At 41.3% G+C, this 9,874-nt stretch overlaps 1 protein-coding gene across 1 annotated transcript; it reads left to right on the forward strand.

Moving 5' to 3' along the window:
• The first annotated feature begins 1,512 nt into the window (after positions 1-1,512).
• On the forward strand, positions 1,513-9,389 carry THUMPD1 (THUMP domain 1 NAT10 acetyltransferase adaptor). The gene is made up of 4 exons (XM_082645631.1): positions 1,513-1,861; positions 3,426-3,600; positions 4,585-4,833; positions 5,288-9,389. Exons 1-4 carry the CDS (start codon positions 1,631-1,633, stop codon positions 5,707-5,709), a joined length of 1,077 nt encoding a protein of 358 aa, XP_082501757.1. The 5' UTR covers positions 1,513-1,630; the 3' UTR covers positions 5,710-9,389.
• Positions 9,390-9,874: the final 485 nt, after the last annotated feature.

A 9,874-nucleotide genomic window follows, 5' to 3' on the forward strand; every position in this document is an offset into this window, starting at 1 on the left:
TGTGTTTCCAGCATTGCCAAGGAAATCTCTCTCTAAATGAAATAATGATGTCATAGTCATGAAGAAAAAAATGAAAAAGAATAAAGAAGAAAAATCAAGAATAAACACAGGCTGAGTTATTTAGAGCTGGATTAAGGGCCTAGTTCAGGAGAAAGTGGAAGTGTCATGTGAAGTTGCCACGGGATGAGGGGGAAATTTATATAATTCTGATATCTAGACTGGGGGTTGGAAGTTTGCATATTTTTCTCACCTAATAGGGTTTCTCCCAACATAGCAAACGTGAAATACAACAGAGCTTGGTTTTCAAGTTTGCCTCCTGATTCAGCCTCCAGCATGTAGGACTCAAATATGCTTAGGGGTTGTATCTTAACTTTTATCTGTATGCTAACTTCTAAGATCCTAACGACAGAGGGTAGTGTATGGGCAACTGAAATTCACCTAGTGAAAGAGAGGTTCTGGGGGAGACCAATGCCGTTTTCCAGCTTCTCTAACATGGTTTAATGGGATCAGGACTAGGGTGTACTTTCCCTTTCAACAGCGTGAGTCTTAACCTTTTTTGTTTATTGAACACTTTTTGGGTGGAATTCAATTCAAAAACATTTTCGAGCACCTACTATGGGCAAGGCACTATGCTAGGCACTGAGGCTGAAAAGAAAAAAGTTTTCCAGCCAGCTCTCTCTATGCCTCCTGACACCACAGCAAGGCCAGTGTGACAAGACTGCCTTTCACAAGCAACCCAGGACCTCCAGAAATATATGCTATGCAATCTCCACAGATGACACTCTGAAAAGTAAAGGCGGAAGCAAAGATGAAAGAAAAAATGAGATGGTGATAAGATTTTTGGATATAATGGTAAATCTGGGGTTAGAATCAAAGATTATTGACTCTCAGGTCAGTGCCCCTTTTGCAGGTTACCTCCTCTAGGATTTGTAGTAACTGAAATCTGGCAACAACTTTGTACCTGAGGAGTAGTTGGGGCTGAGTGTGGGGAGCACTTACTCCTCCTGAACACATTCTTCAAGACTGGCATCTTTTCAACGATTTTTAAAAGATAATATATTAACATGATAGTTGCTGAGACTAGGGATAAAACCCCAGAGAAAAGCAGTGTGACAAACCACCATTCTTGGTTGTAAGTCATATAGAAACATATTCTGGCAAATTTAGGCTGAAAAGGAATTTATTGGGAACTTTTGGAAAGCTGACAGAATTATAGGGTAGGCTGGGGGAACAGGTGCCAAGGATGGTTGCGGAATCTAGGAGGCTTGAACCGGCATCAACGTTCTGGAAAGTGCCACTACCGCCACTTTGGGGATGGCTGCAAAGCCGCTGATACTGGACGCGCAAAGCCGCCTCCACCTGCGGCAGGCAGGCCACTTCTCTAGGGAAACACCTTTTTCCGGCAGTGAGGTGAAAGCGAGTGCCTGTCAATTCTGGCGAGGGTCGGGCCTCACGCCACCTCTCCGCAGCCTGCCGCCCATCGGCTTTAGGACCCGGCGGAACCGGAAATGAGGCTTGGAGGCGGGGAGGTCATCGCGCACACCTGACGTAATCAGCCCGCGCCCGCAGAAGTGAGGGTGCGAGGGCCGTGGAGAAGCACGTTTCTTACTTGCCTCAGCTCTCACATACCATGGCGTCCCCCGTCCAGCAGTCTCCTCAGCCTGGCGGCGGGAAGCGCAAAGGCAAGGCTCAGTACGTGCAGGCCAAACGGGCTCGGCGCTGCGATGGCGGCGGGCCCCGGCAGCTGGAGCCCGGGCTACAGGGCATTCTCATCACCTGTAACATGAACGAGCGCAAGTGCGTGGAGGAGGCCTACAGCCTGCTCAACGAATACGGCGACGACATGTATGGTCCAGAAAAGGTACCGGCCCCGGGGAGGGCGGGCCAGCAGGCCTTTGAGGGAGGAGGGAAGGGTGGCAGGCCGGCTACCTGTATACGCATGCGCGAGGTTGGCCGCTTGAGTGGCGGTGAGGGGGCGTGTCCTCGCCTCTGTGTCCTCCCCGCCCCCCCTCAAGGTCTCGGCTCCCGACCCCAACCCGGTCTTGTGCTTAAATGCTTGCACTTTGGGCTTTTCCCCCCCCATCATTAATCACGGTTGCTCCCATGTATAGATTGCTTCCTGCGGTTCAGGCGTTGTTTCTGAAGCTCTTTCAGAAACATTTACTTCTCATCGTAGCTTTGTGAAGTGTTGCTCACCGGGACACTGAGGTTGAAGTAGGTTAGGTACTAGCTGGTCCAAGTTCACAAGGGCACACTTCATTCGTCCTTAAGGTTTTTGCCATATCGTACCACCATTTGAACATTATGGTTGTAGTAATGTGTTTGTCCTAAGCAATAACATCTCTAAAATAGTGTTTTTAGTACTTACTAGTGCTAGTTACTTCTCAAATGCATATAAAAATACATTTCAAAAAGTAAGAACTTTTTGAAACAATACCGTATAAAGTCTCATTGTCCCATTTTGGAAATAATTATATTATTGGCTTAGGATTTGGACCAATACACACATGTACACCCCAAGGAATTAAATGGAGGAGCATAGTACAGAGGGCATTTAAATTCAGGTACTGTCATTTACTAGCTCAGGGGATGGGCATGTTATTAATTCTGCTGAGCTAGGTAAAAAAGAGAATAATGATAGGACTTCAGAAGTTTGGCTAAAAAAATTGCATATGGGGCTTCCCTGGTGGCGCAGTGATTGAGAGTCCGCCTGCCGACGCGGGTTCGGGGACGCGGGTGTGTGCCCCGGTCCGGGAAGATCCCACATGCCGCGGAGCGGCTGGGCCCGTGAGCCATGGCCACTGAGCTTGCGCATCCGGAGCCTGTGCTCCGCAATGGGAGAGGCCACAACAGTGAGAGGCCTACGTACCGAAAAAAAAAAAAAAAAAAAAATTGCATATGTACATAAAATAACATCCTGGTATACAATAATATCTCCATAAATGTGTAAAATTACCATTAGTGCCTGATTGGCAGTCTCATTAGTGGAGCAGAGTGGGCAGCACGTGCATGTCTTGTCTACACCGACAGCTTGAGCAAGTTCTTGAACGATTTCAGTAGAACAGGAGTAAGGATTTTTAACTTCATAACTATTTGGTTCAACCTCATGAAAGGAGAGTGTCATATCAGGTGCAATCACATCTATTGATAGAATTAAGGTCCACCCTGAAATGATTCATCTGATGAGCACATTTCCCTCTGCCCCAGACTGTCAAGATGCTTTAGAAAACATTTTCAAATGATATGTACCACAGTCTGAGAGAACTTCCTTCTTCCTCCACATTTTGGAGGGAATGGTGTCTGAATAAAAAGCTTTATTGTCAATATTGAATCATCTGCCACTGGGGGTTTCACATGAGTAGTTAATTAAGAGCTTTTAACATAAGCTGTTGTGGTATTTCTGCTCATTAGTTTTATGCAAACAGTTTGCAGACAAGGATCAGCAACCCTCTGGAAGTGAGGCAGAAGATGATGATGTGGAGGCTGCCTTGAAGAAAGAAGTTGGTGACATTAAGGCATCTACAGAGATGAGGCTGAGAAGATTCCAGTCAGTGGAGAGTGGAGCAAATAATGTAGTCTTCATCAGGACACTTGGGATAGGTGTGTCTGACTAATACATTTTAAGATTATTGATCCTGTAATATCTGGACACCTGTCTCCGAGAACACTGCCTACAGAATGGCTTCATGGGCATGGCTCAGTTAATCATTTGATTGCATCCTCTCTACACTGTGTTAGCACTAGGCATATGGAGAGGTAGAATGGGGTGGTGGACATAGGACTTAGGAGTGGAAACCTGGCTTTGCCACTTTATCTGTATGTAGCTTTAGGCAAAACAAGAATACACGGTTCTGTCTAAAAGGAGCAGCTGCTACTCAACCCCAGGCAGTTTGGAATGGCTCCAGCCATTTGGGAATGTAGTCTTAGGGGAGCCAGATCTTCTGATTTTTCAAAAGAAGTTGGAAATCTGGAGAAGTTTCTAGGTTTTTAAATGTAGCTAACTACTTTAAAAATATTGAAAGCACTCAGCAGCCCAAAACAGACTCGTATATAGTCAGGATGCCTCCTGAATACTACATTATGATCTTGTGCATTCATGGCTCTGGGGCTCCTCTGAGGTCTGAAATCTAGACTTCTGTACAAACTTAGCTAATGGATTGATTAAATCTTTTTAAGTGACTTGCAGATTTTTGTTTTGTTTTTGTAAAAAAGCATGTACTATTTAATGTTTATTACTTCGATAGTTGCTGATACAGGAAAACAACAGCATGGTGTTGCCATCAGATAAATTAGACATCACAAATAAGTTAACTCCAGTGTCTTCAAGAACAATTGTTTTTGATAAAAGCAGAGTTAAAAGATGAGATACAGTATTAATACAGAGTAGGCACCAAAGAAATATTAATTGGGAAAAATGGTTGGTTAAACTTGTTTAAAATTCATTATGATGATTTTTTCTACTCTACTGTCAATTTATGTCACTGCCAATGAAAATTCATTTTAGAGAGTTTGAAGAGTTTAAAATGTCTGAGAACTTTTAAACTTACCTGTTTGTTCTGTGCTGATTTTTTCTTTTTATTTTAGAACCTGAGAAATTGGTGCATCATATTCTCCAAGATATATACAAAACCAAGAAGAAGAAGACTCGGGTTATTCTACGAATGTTACCCATCTCAGGCACATGCAAGGCTTTCTTAGAAGATATGAAAAAATATGCAGAAACATTTTTGGAACCCTGGTTTAAAGCTCCAAACAAAGGGACATTTCAGATTGTATATAAATCTCGAAATAACAGTCACATGAATAGAGAAGAAGTTATCAAAGAATTGGCAGGTATGTTTCTCTTAGTGATTTTACATAGGTGTGCCACGGTAAATACTTGTTCATAAGATTTTTTTTTTTTTTGAGATTTAAGGCTTACATTTTTGAGTGCAGAACAAGTATATTAAAATGCCCTTAAATAATATCAAACCTAACTTTTCAGTATGTTGGGTATGAGATTTTTTTGGTAGTTAGATACTAAAGTCTTTTCCAAATCAAGATTGAATTTTCTTTGGGGAAAAAAGTGCTCTTGTTAAATGTCTCAGGATTTTATTTGTATTTATTTATTGAAAGCATTCAGGGAATTTGATGGAAGTCCATGTAGAAGAGTGGAATTTGATGAGTGGACTAGTATATACATATTGTTTTAACAAATTCTAAATAGGAGGAGATGAAAGATTGTTTTTGTATCCGCTAAGCTTAAAGGTATCCTTCTTAACCTGTTTTCCTGTTATTTTTGTTACAGGAATAGTAGGCAGCCTCAATTCGGAAAATAAAGTAGATCTTACCAATCCACAGTACACAGTGGTAGTAGAAATCATTAAAGCTGTCTGTTGCCTGAGTGTTGTGAAAGATTACACGTTGTTCAGAAAATACAATCTCCAGGAGGTGGTGAAGAGTGCCAAGGACTCGTCACAGCTTAACCCAAAGCAGGCAGTGCTAACAGGAAATGGGAAAGAAGCTAAATTGGAATCTGGTGACAAATCAAATCAAAAGGACGCAGCAGAAGAAAAAAATAACCAGCAGGTGGTACCAGAGGATAGTGAGGAACTGGGTCAGACAGAACCAATATCTGAGACACCTGTGGTGAGTGAGGGGGCCGCTAAACCTGAACTTGCAAGTCAAGTCACAGAAGGATCTGAGTCACATGGAAATGACCTCTCATAGGAAAAAAAATCGTTTGGTGTTGGAGGTGGATTTCTCAACTGCGGTTCTGTGAGATGTTGCTGGGATTCTATGTAAAATTGTTACTAAAAATATTGTTTTTGAGTTGGTGTGCTGCATAATGCTGTACTCAAAATAACTGAGCAGCCCCGTTAATAGTTTTGTTAGAGATCTTCCAGCCCTATATAGCAGTGTGCATTTGGTTGAGCTAGAAGAGCCTATGGATAAATTGGTGAACACTACTGCACAGAGCGGAGGATGGCGGGAGGATGATGTTGGCCTCTCCCTCTTGATTACCTTCCCCACTCCCCCGCTTCTGCACTGCCAGCTGACTTATGGGAGTGAGCAAGCTCTGTGAAATCGAAACTCAGAGGGAAATTTTCATTCTAAGGAAGGAATTTTTGCATTTTGCAATTCAGCTGTCCCCTGCCACTTTGTTGTAAACATTGCAAAAACATGGGCCATATAGGTTAGAAGTGTATTGTTTTGTGAAGTTTTTGTACCTTTTGTGATTTTCTTGTTTAGTTTTTATGCCCCGCCCGCCTTTTTCTTTGGCTGCTCCGCGAGGCATGTGGGATCTTAGTTCGACAACCAGGGATCGAACCCGCGCTCCCTGCAGTGGAAGCTATGCCCATTTTTATGTTTTCATAACATTTGTTACAACCAAATCTGACGGTGCAGTGCTGCAATTTTTGGAGGCAAGGTGTGAGATAGAAGTGTTCATTCTAGGCATACAATTAGATATTTCTGATGAGGTTAGTTATGAAGAATTAGTCTTCTGAGTTATTACAGTATAGTAGTGCAGCAAGGCACGCAAATTCTTTACAATGTAAGCTACTTTACAATGTAAATGGACTTATTATTCAAGCTGTTCCATTCCATATCCTTTGTGAAATGCAACTTACAAACCGAACATTTGCTTCAGCAGTTGTAACTATAAATCATAGCTCCCTGACAAATAAAGACAATTATTTTAATGGCTTTGGAATATCAAGACAGTAAAGCTTTTGTTCGAAAAATCACGTTCAGTGAAAAGGTTTAGGAAGCAAATTATGTAGTAGCAGAACTTTTTCCAGGAAAGAAAAATTCACATAGTCGGTAAGAATCTAACAGTACCAACATTAAAATGCTAGGTCAAGAAGCAGTACAAGAAATTGAAAAGACTTTTCTCTCAATGTAATAAATTGACTTATGTCACATGATACTAAAGAGGTTTTGTTTAAAAGCAGCAGCAGTTGCTGATGAATCAACAGATTTCATGAATATTTGTCATGCCGTTGCGTTTGTAAGATTTGTAAATTATAAGGAAATTCAGGGAAACTTTCGCCTGCTAGGAGCCTCCCAAAACAATGGTCAGTTTAAATTTAATAGGTCTTCATATCTGAAAAACAGCAGTCTGTCATCTGTACTCCTGGTGCCCCATCAGTGGCTGGCTCCATGAAAAGTTTTGCCTCATTTTAGTACAAGAAAATCCTGACGTTGATGTTGCAGCACGTTGCTTTCTTCACAGAGAAGTGCTGATACTAAAAACTTGGAGATGAAATGAAGAAAGTTTTAAATAATGCTGCGAAAATGGTTAACTTAATTAAAGATCCATTTTATGCAAGAATGTTTAAGAAAAAAACCAAACTGAAACCTGAACAAAGAGCACATAAATCTCCTACATACAGAAATCCAGTACTTATCAGAGGAAGAGTTCTCCACGGGATATTTGAGCTGAAAGGTGAATTACCAGTAAATTCTAAGTACAATAAAATACTAGGCCAGATTTTGCTAAATGCTTTGAAGATGAAGAATGGCTACAGAAACTAGGCTATTTAGGAGACATTTTTTTCATTGCAAGAACAAATGAACAGTTTTCTGAAAGGGCCTGGAGAAAAATGTTTTTTCTTAAAAGTGACAGGAGTCTTACATGAAAAGAAACTGACGCTTTGGAATAATTACGTTGCATAAGGCACTCTTGAAATGTTTCCACAGCCACTTGGGTTTGAGAATGAAGAAAGCAACAAGTCTCAGGTCTTATTTAAACTCCTCTTGCAGAACTGCAAAACCAAATTAAATAACATTTCCCCTCCTTTTCCCAACACTGGTATGTGACTGGATGAGGTACCCTTTCGCAAAATCTCAGCCTGGGATTTTTTCACTGAGAGAAGAGGAAGAACTCAGAGTCCTATTCTGACAGTTCTGGATTTCTGTGAAACAAGAGTATCTTTCAGCTTAGTGCTCACACTCATATACATTGAGGATCCCCTTAATTTGAAAGTTTTTTCAAGGGTTCCTCCAGGGTAAAACGGAAAAAAGATGGGAGAGACAGACACCAAAGAGGGCTGCAAAATTAAATGTCCGGATTGAGAATACTAAAGGGTCGTGAAATTAGCTTTTGGAGTTGGATTTTATTAAGTTTTAACAAGTTCGGAAGTATTGTAAGTGTTAAGTCTTCCTGCACCAATGGCTATGTTTGTTTATTGGCTATTGAACACGGAAATATATTTTTATCCTCCTAGCTAGTGGTCCTGCTGGTAAAACGAAGGATTTGGGAGGAGCAAAGAGAATAGAAAGGGCCTTGCTGATGCAGATGAGGCTGGAACTTCCTTATATATCTTTAGATATTTAGAATGTTAACTCTTTAAAAGTTGAAGTTATTTTGAAAGGATGATAGGAGCATTGTAACTATTATTGGGGGAACACGGATGATAGGATTTTGGTGCCTTCATCAGACTTTTTCCAAGACAAAGATACTTTTATTTTGATAGTACAAGACTCTGGGAATAAAATTTGCTGTATGCTTACAGAAGGTACAAGCCTGTGGAACTGGGTTCCTTTTATTTTGTGAAAGCTGCTACTCTACAGAAAGATTTTGATTTAGTAGTTTGTTTTTAATCCTCTTTTGTATTTTTATCAATATTTGGTAAGACCTTAGTGTGACAAAAGCTATTCTTCCCCAAATGTAAGGTAGTACGGTGTTCTGTTGGAATCTGAATTCAGTCATTGAAAGATTTGTTTTCAGGTTTACCAACTGTTTATTTTCACTGACATCTGAGCATGTTATTCTATAAATGACAAGATTCCAGGGTGGGAATTGAGTGCTTTTTGTCCTTTTAATTTTTATTTAAAAAAATTATGTCAGTTAAACTCCACTTCAGTGTTGTGGTTTAGTAAAACTTGTTTTGCTCTGTGGAGGAAAGAGTGTTAAATTTGATATTTTAAAACATGTTTCCCGGGCTTCCCTGGTGGCGCAGTGGTTGAGAGTCCGTCTGCCGATGCAGGGGACGCGGGTTCATTCCCCGGTCCAGGAAGATCCCACATTCCGCGGAGCGGCTGGTCCCGTGAGCTATGGCCGCTGGGCCTGCGCGTCCGGAGCCTGTGCTCCGCGGCGCGCGTACCGCAAAACAAACAAACAAACATTCCTTGCTGGGACTTCCCTGCCAGTCCACTGGTTGGGACTCCACGCTTCCATTGCCGGGGGCGCGGGTTTGGTCCCTGGTGGGGGAACTAGGATCCTGCAAGCCGCATGGTGCGGCCAAAAAAAAAAAAAAAAAAAAAAACCACGTTTCCCTTTAGTTAAACATGGTTTCTAAATGTTATTTTTACTTGTATTTTGCTTTTGGTATGGCCAGATATTCAGCTTGTTTTTCAGTTTCTGATGTTTTCAGAAAAATCAAAATAAATTTGTTCCTTAAAGACTGGTGTTCTCTATCTCTTCTTTTTCTTTCTGCCTCTTAGTAAATCTCTTGCTTTATTGTCATAAAGTAGATCTATCATAAAAGATGTTTTTATGTCAAATTATGTATCAAAAGTCATGTACATTGTCCAAAAAGTAAAGATACAAAAATTTATTAATTGCTCTTGAATAACTAAAAACTCTTAAGCGTTTTGTATCTTATTCAAGCATTAGATATTTTACAGTGAGTTTGCTTCAGAATGTATAGTACAGTACTTAATTAAGTTCACTAATTGGCTTTTGAATTCTTTGCATTCCTCACTTTTAACAGTAATATTTTAATTCACCTTAAAGAATTAGGGCTTCCCTGGTGGCGCAGTGGTTGAGAGTCTGCCTGCTCGATGCAGGGGACACAGGTTCGTGCCCCGGTCCGGGAAGATCCCACATGCCGCGGAGCGCCTGGGCCCGTGAGCCATGGCCACTGAGCCTGCGCGTCGGAGCCTGTGC

Source organism: Mesoplodon mirus, assembly GCF_964341445.2.
Source record: "Mesoplodon mirus genome assembly, chromosome: 15".
NCBI classification, from domain to species: domain Eukaryota; kingdom Metazoa; phylum Chordata; class Mammalia; order Artiodactyla; family Ziphiidae; genus Mesoplodon; species Mesoplodon mirus.

Coding starts and splice junctions, on each gene's coding strand:
- THUMPD1 (XM_082645631.1), top strand. CDS start 1,631: ATGGCGTCCCCCGTCCAGCAGTCTCCTCAGCCTGGCGGCGGGAAGCGC. Junction 1,862..3,425: donor ACATGTATGGTCCAGAAAAG/GTACCGGCCCCG, acceptor TTATGCAAACAG/TTTGCAGACAAGGATCAGCA. Junction 3,601..4,584: donor CATCAGGACACTTGGGATAG/GTGTGTCTGACT, acceptor TTTTTATTTTAG/AACCTGAGAAATTGGTGCAT.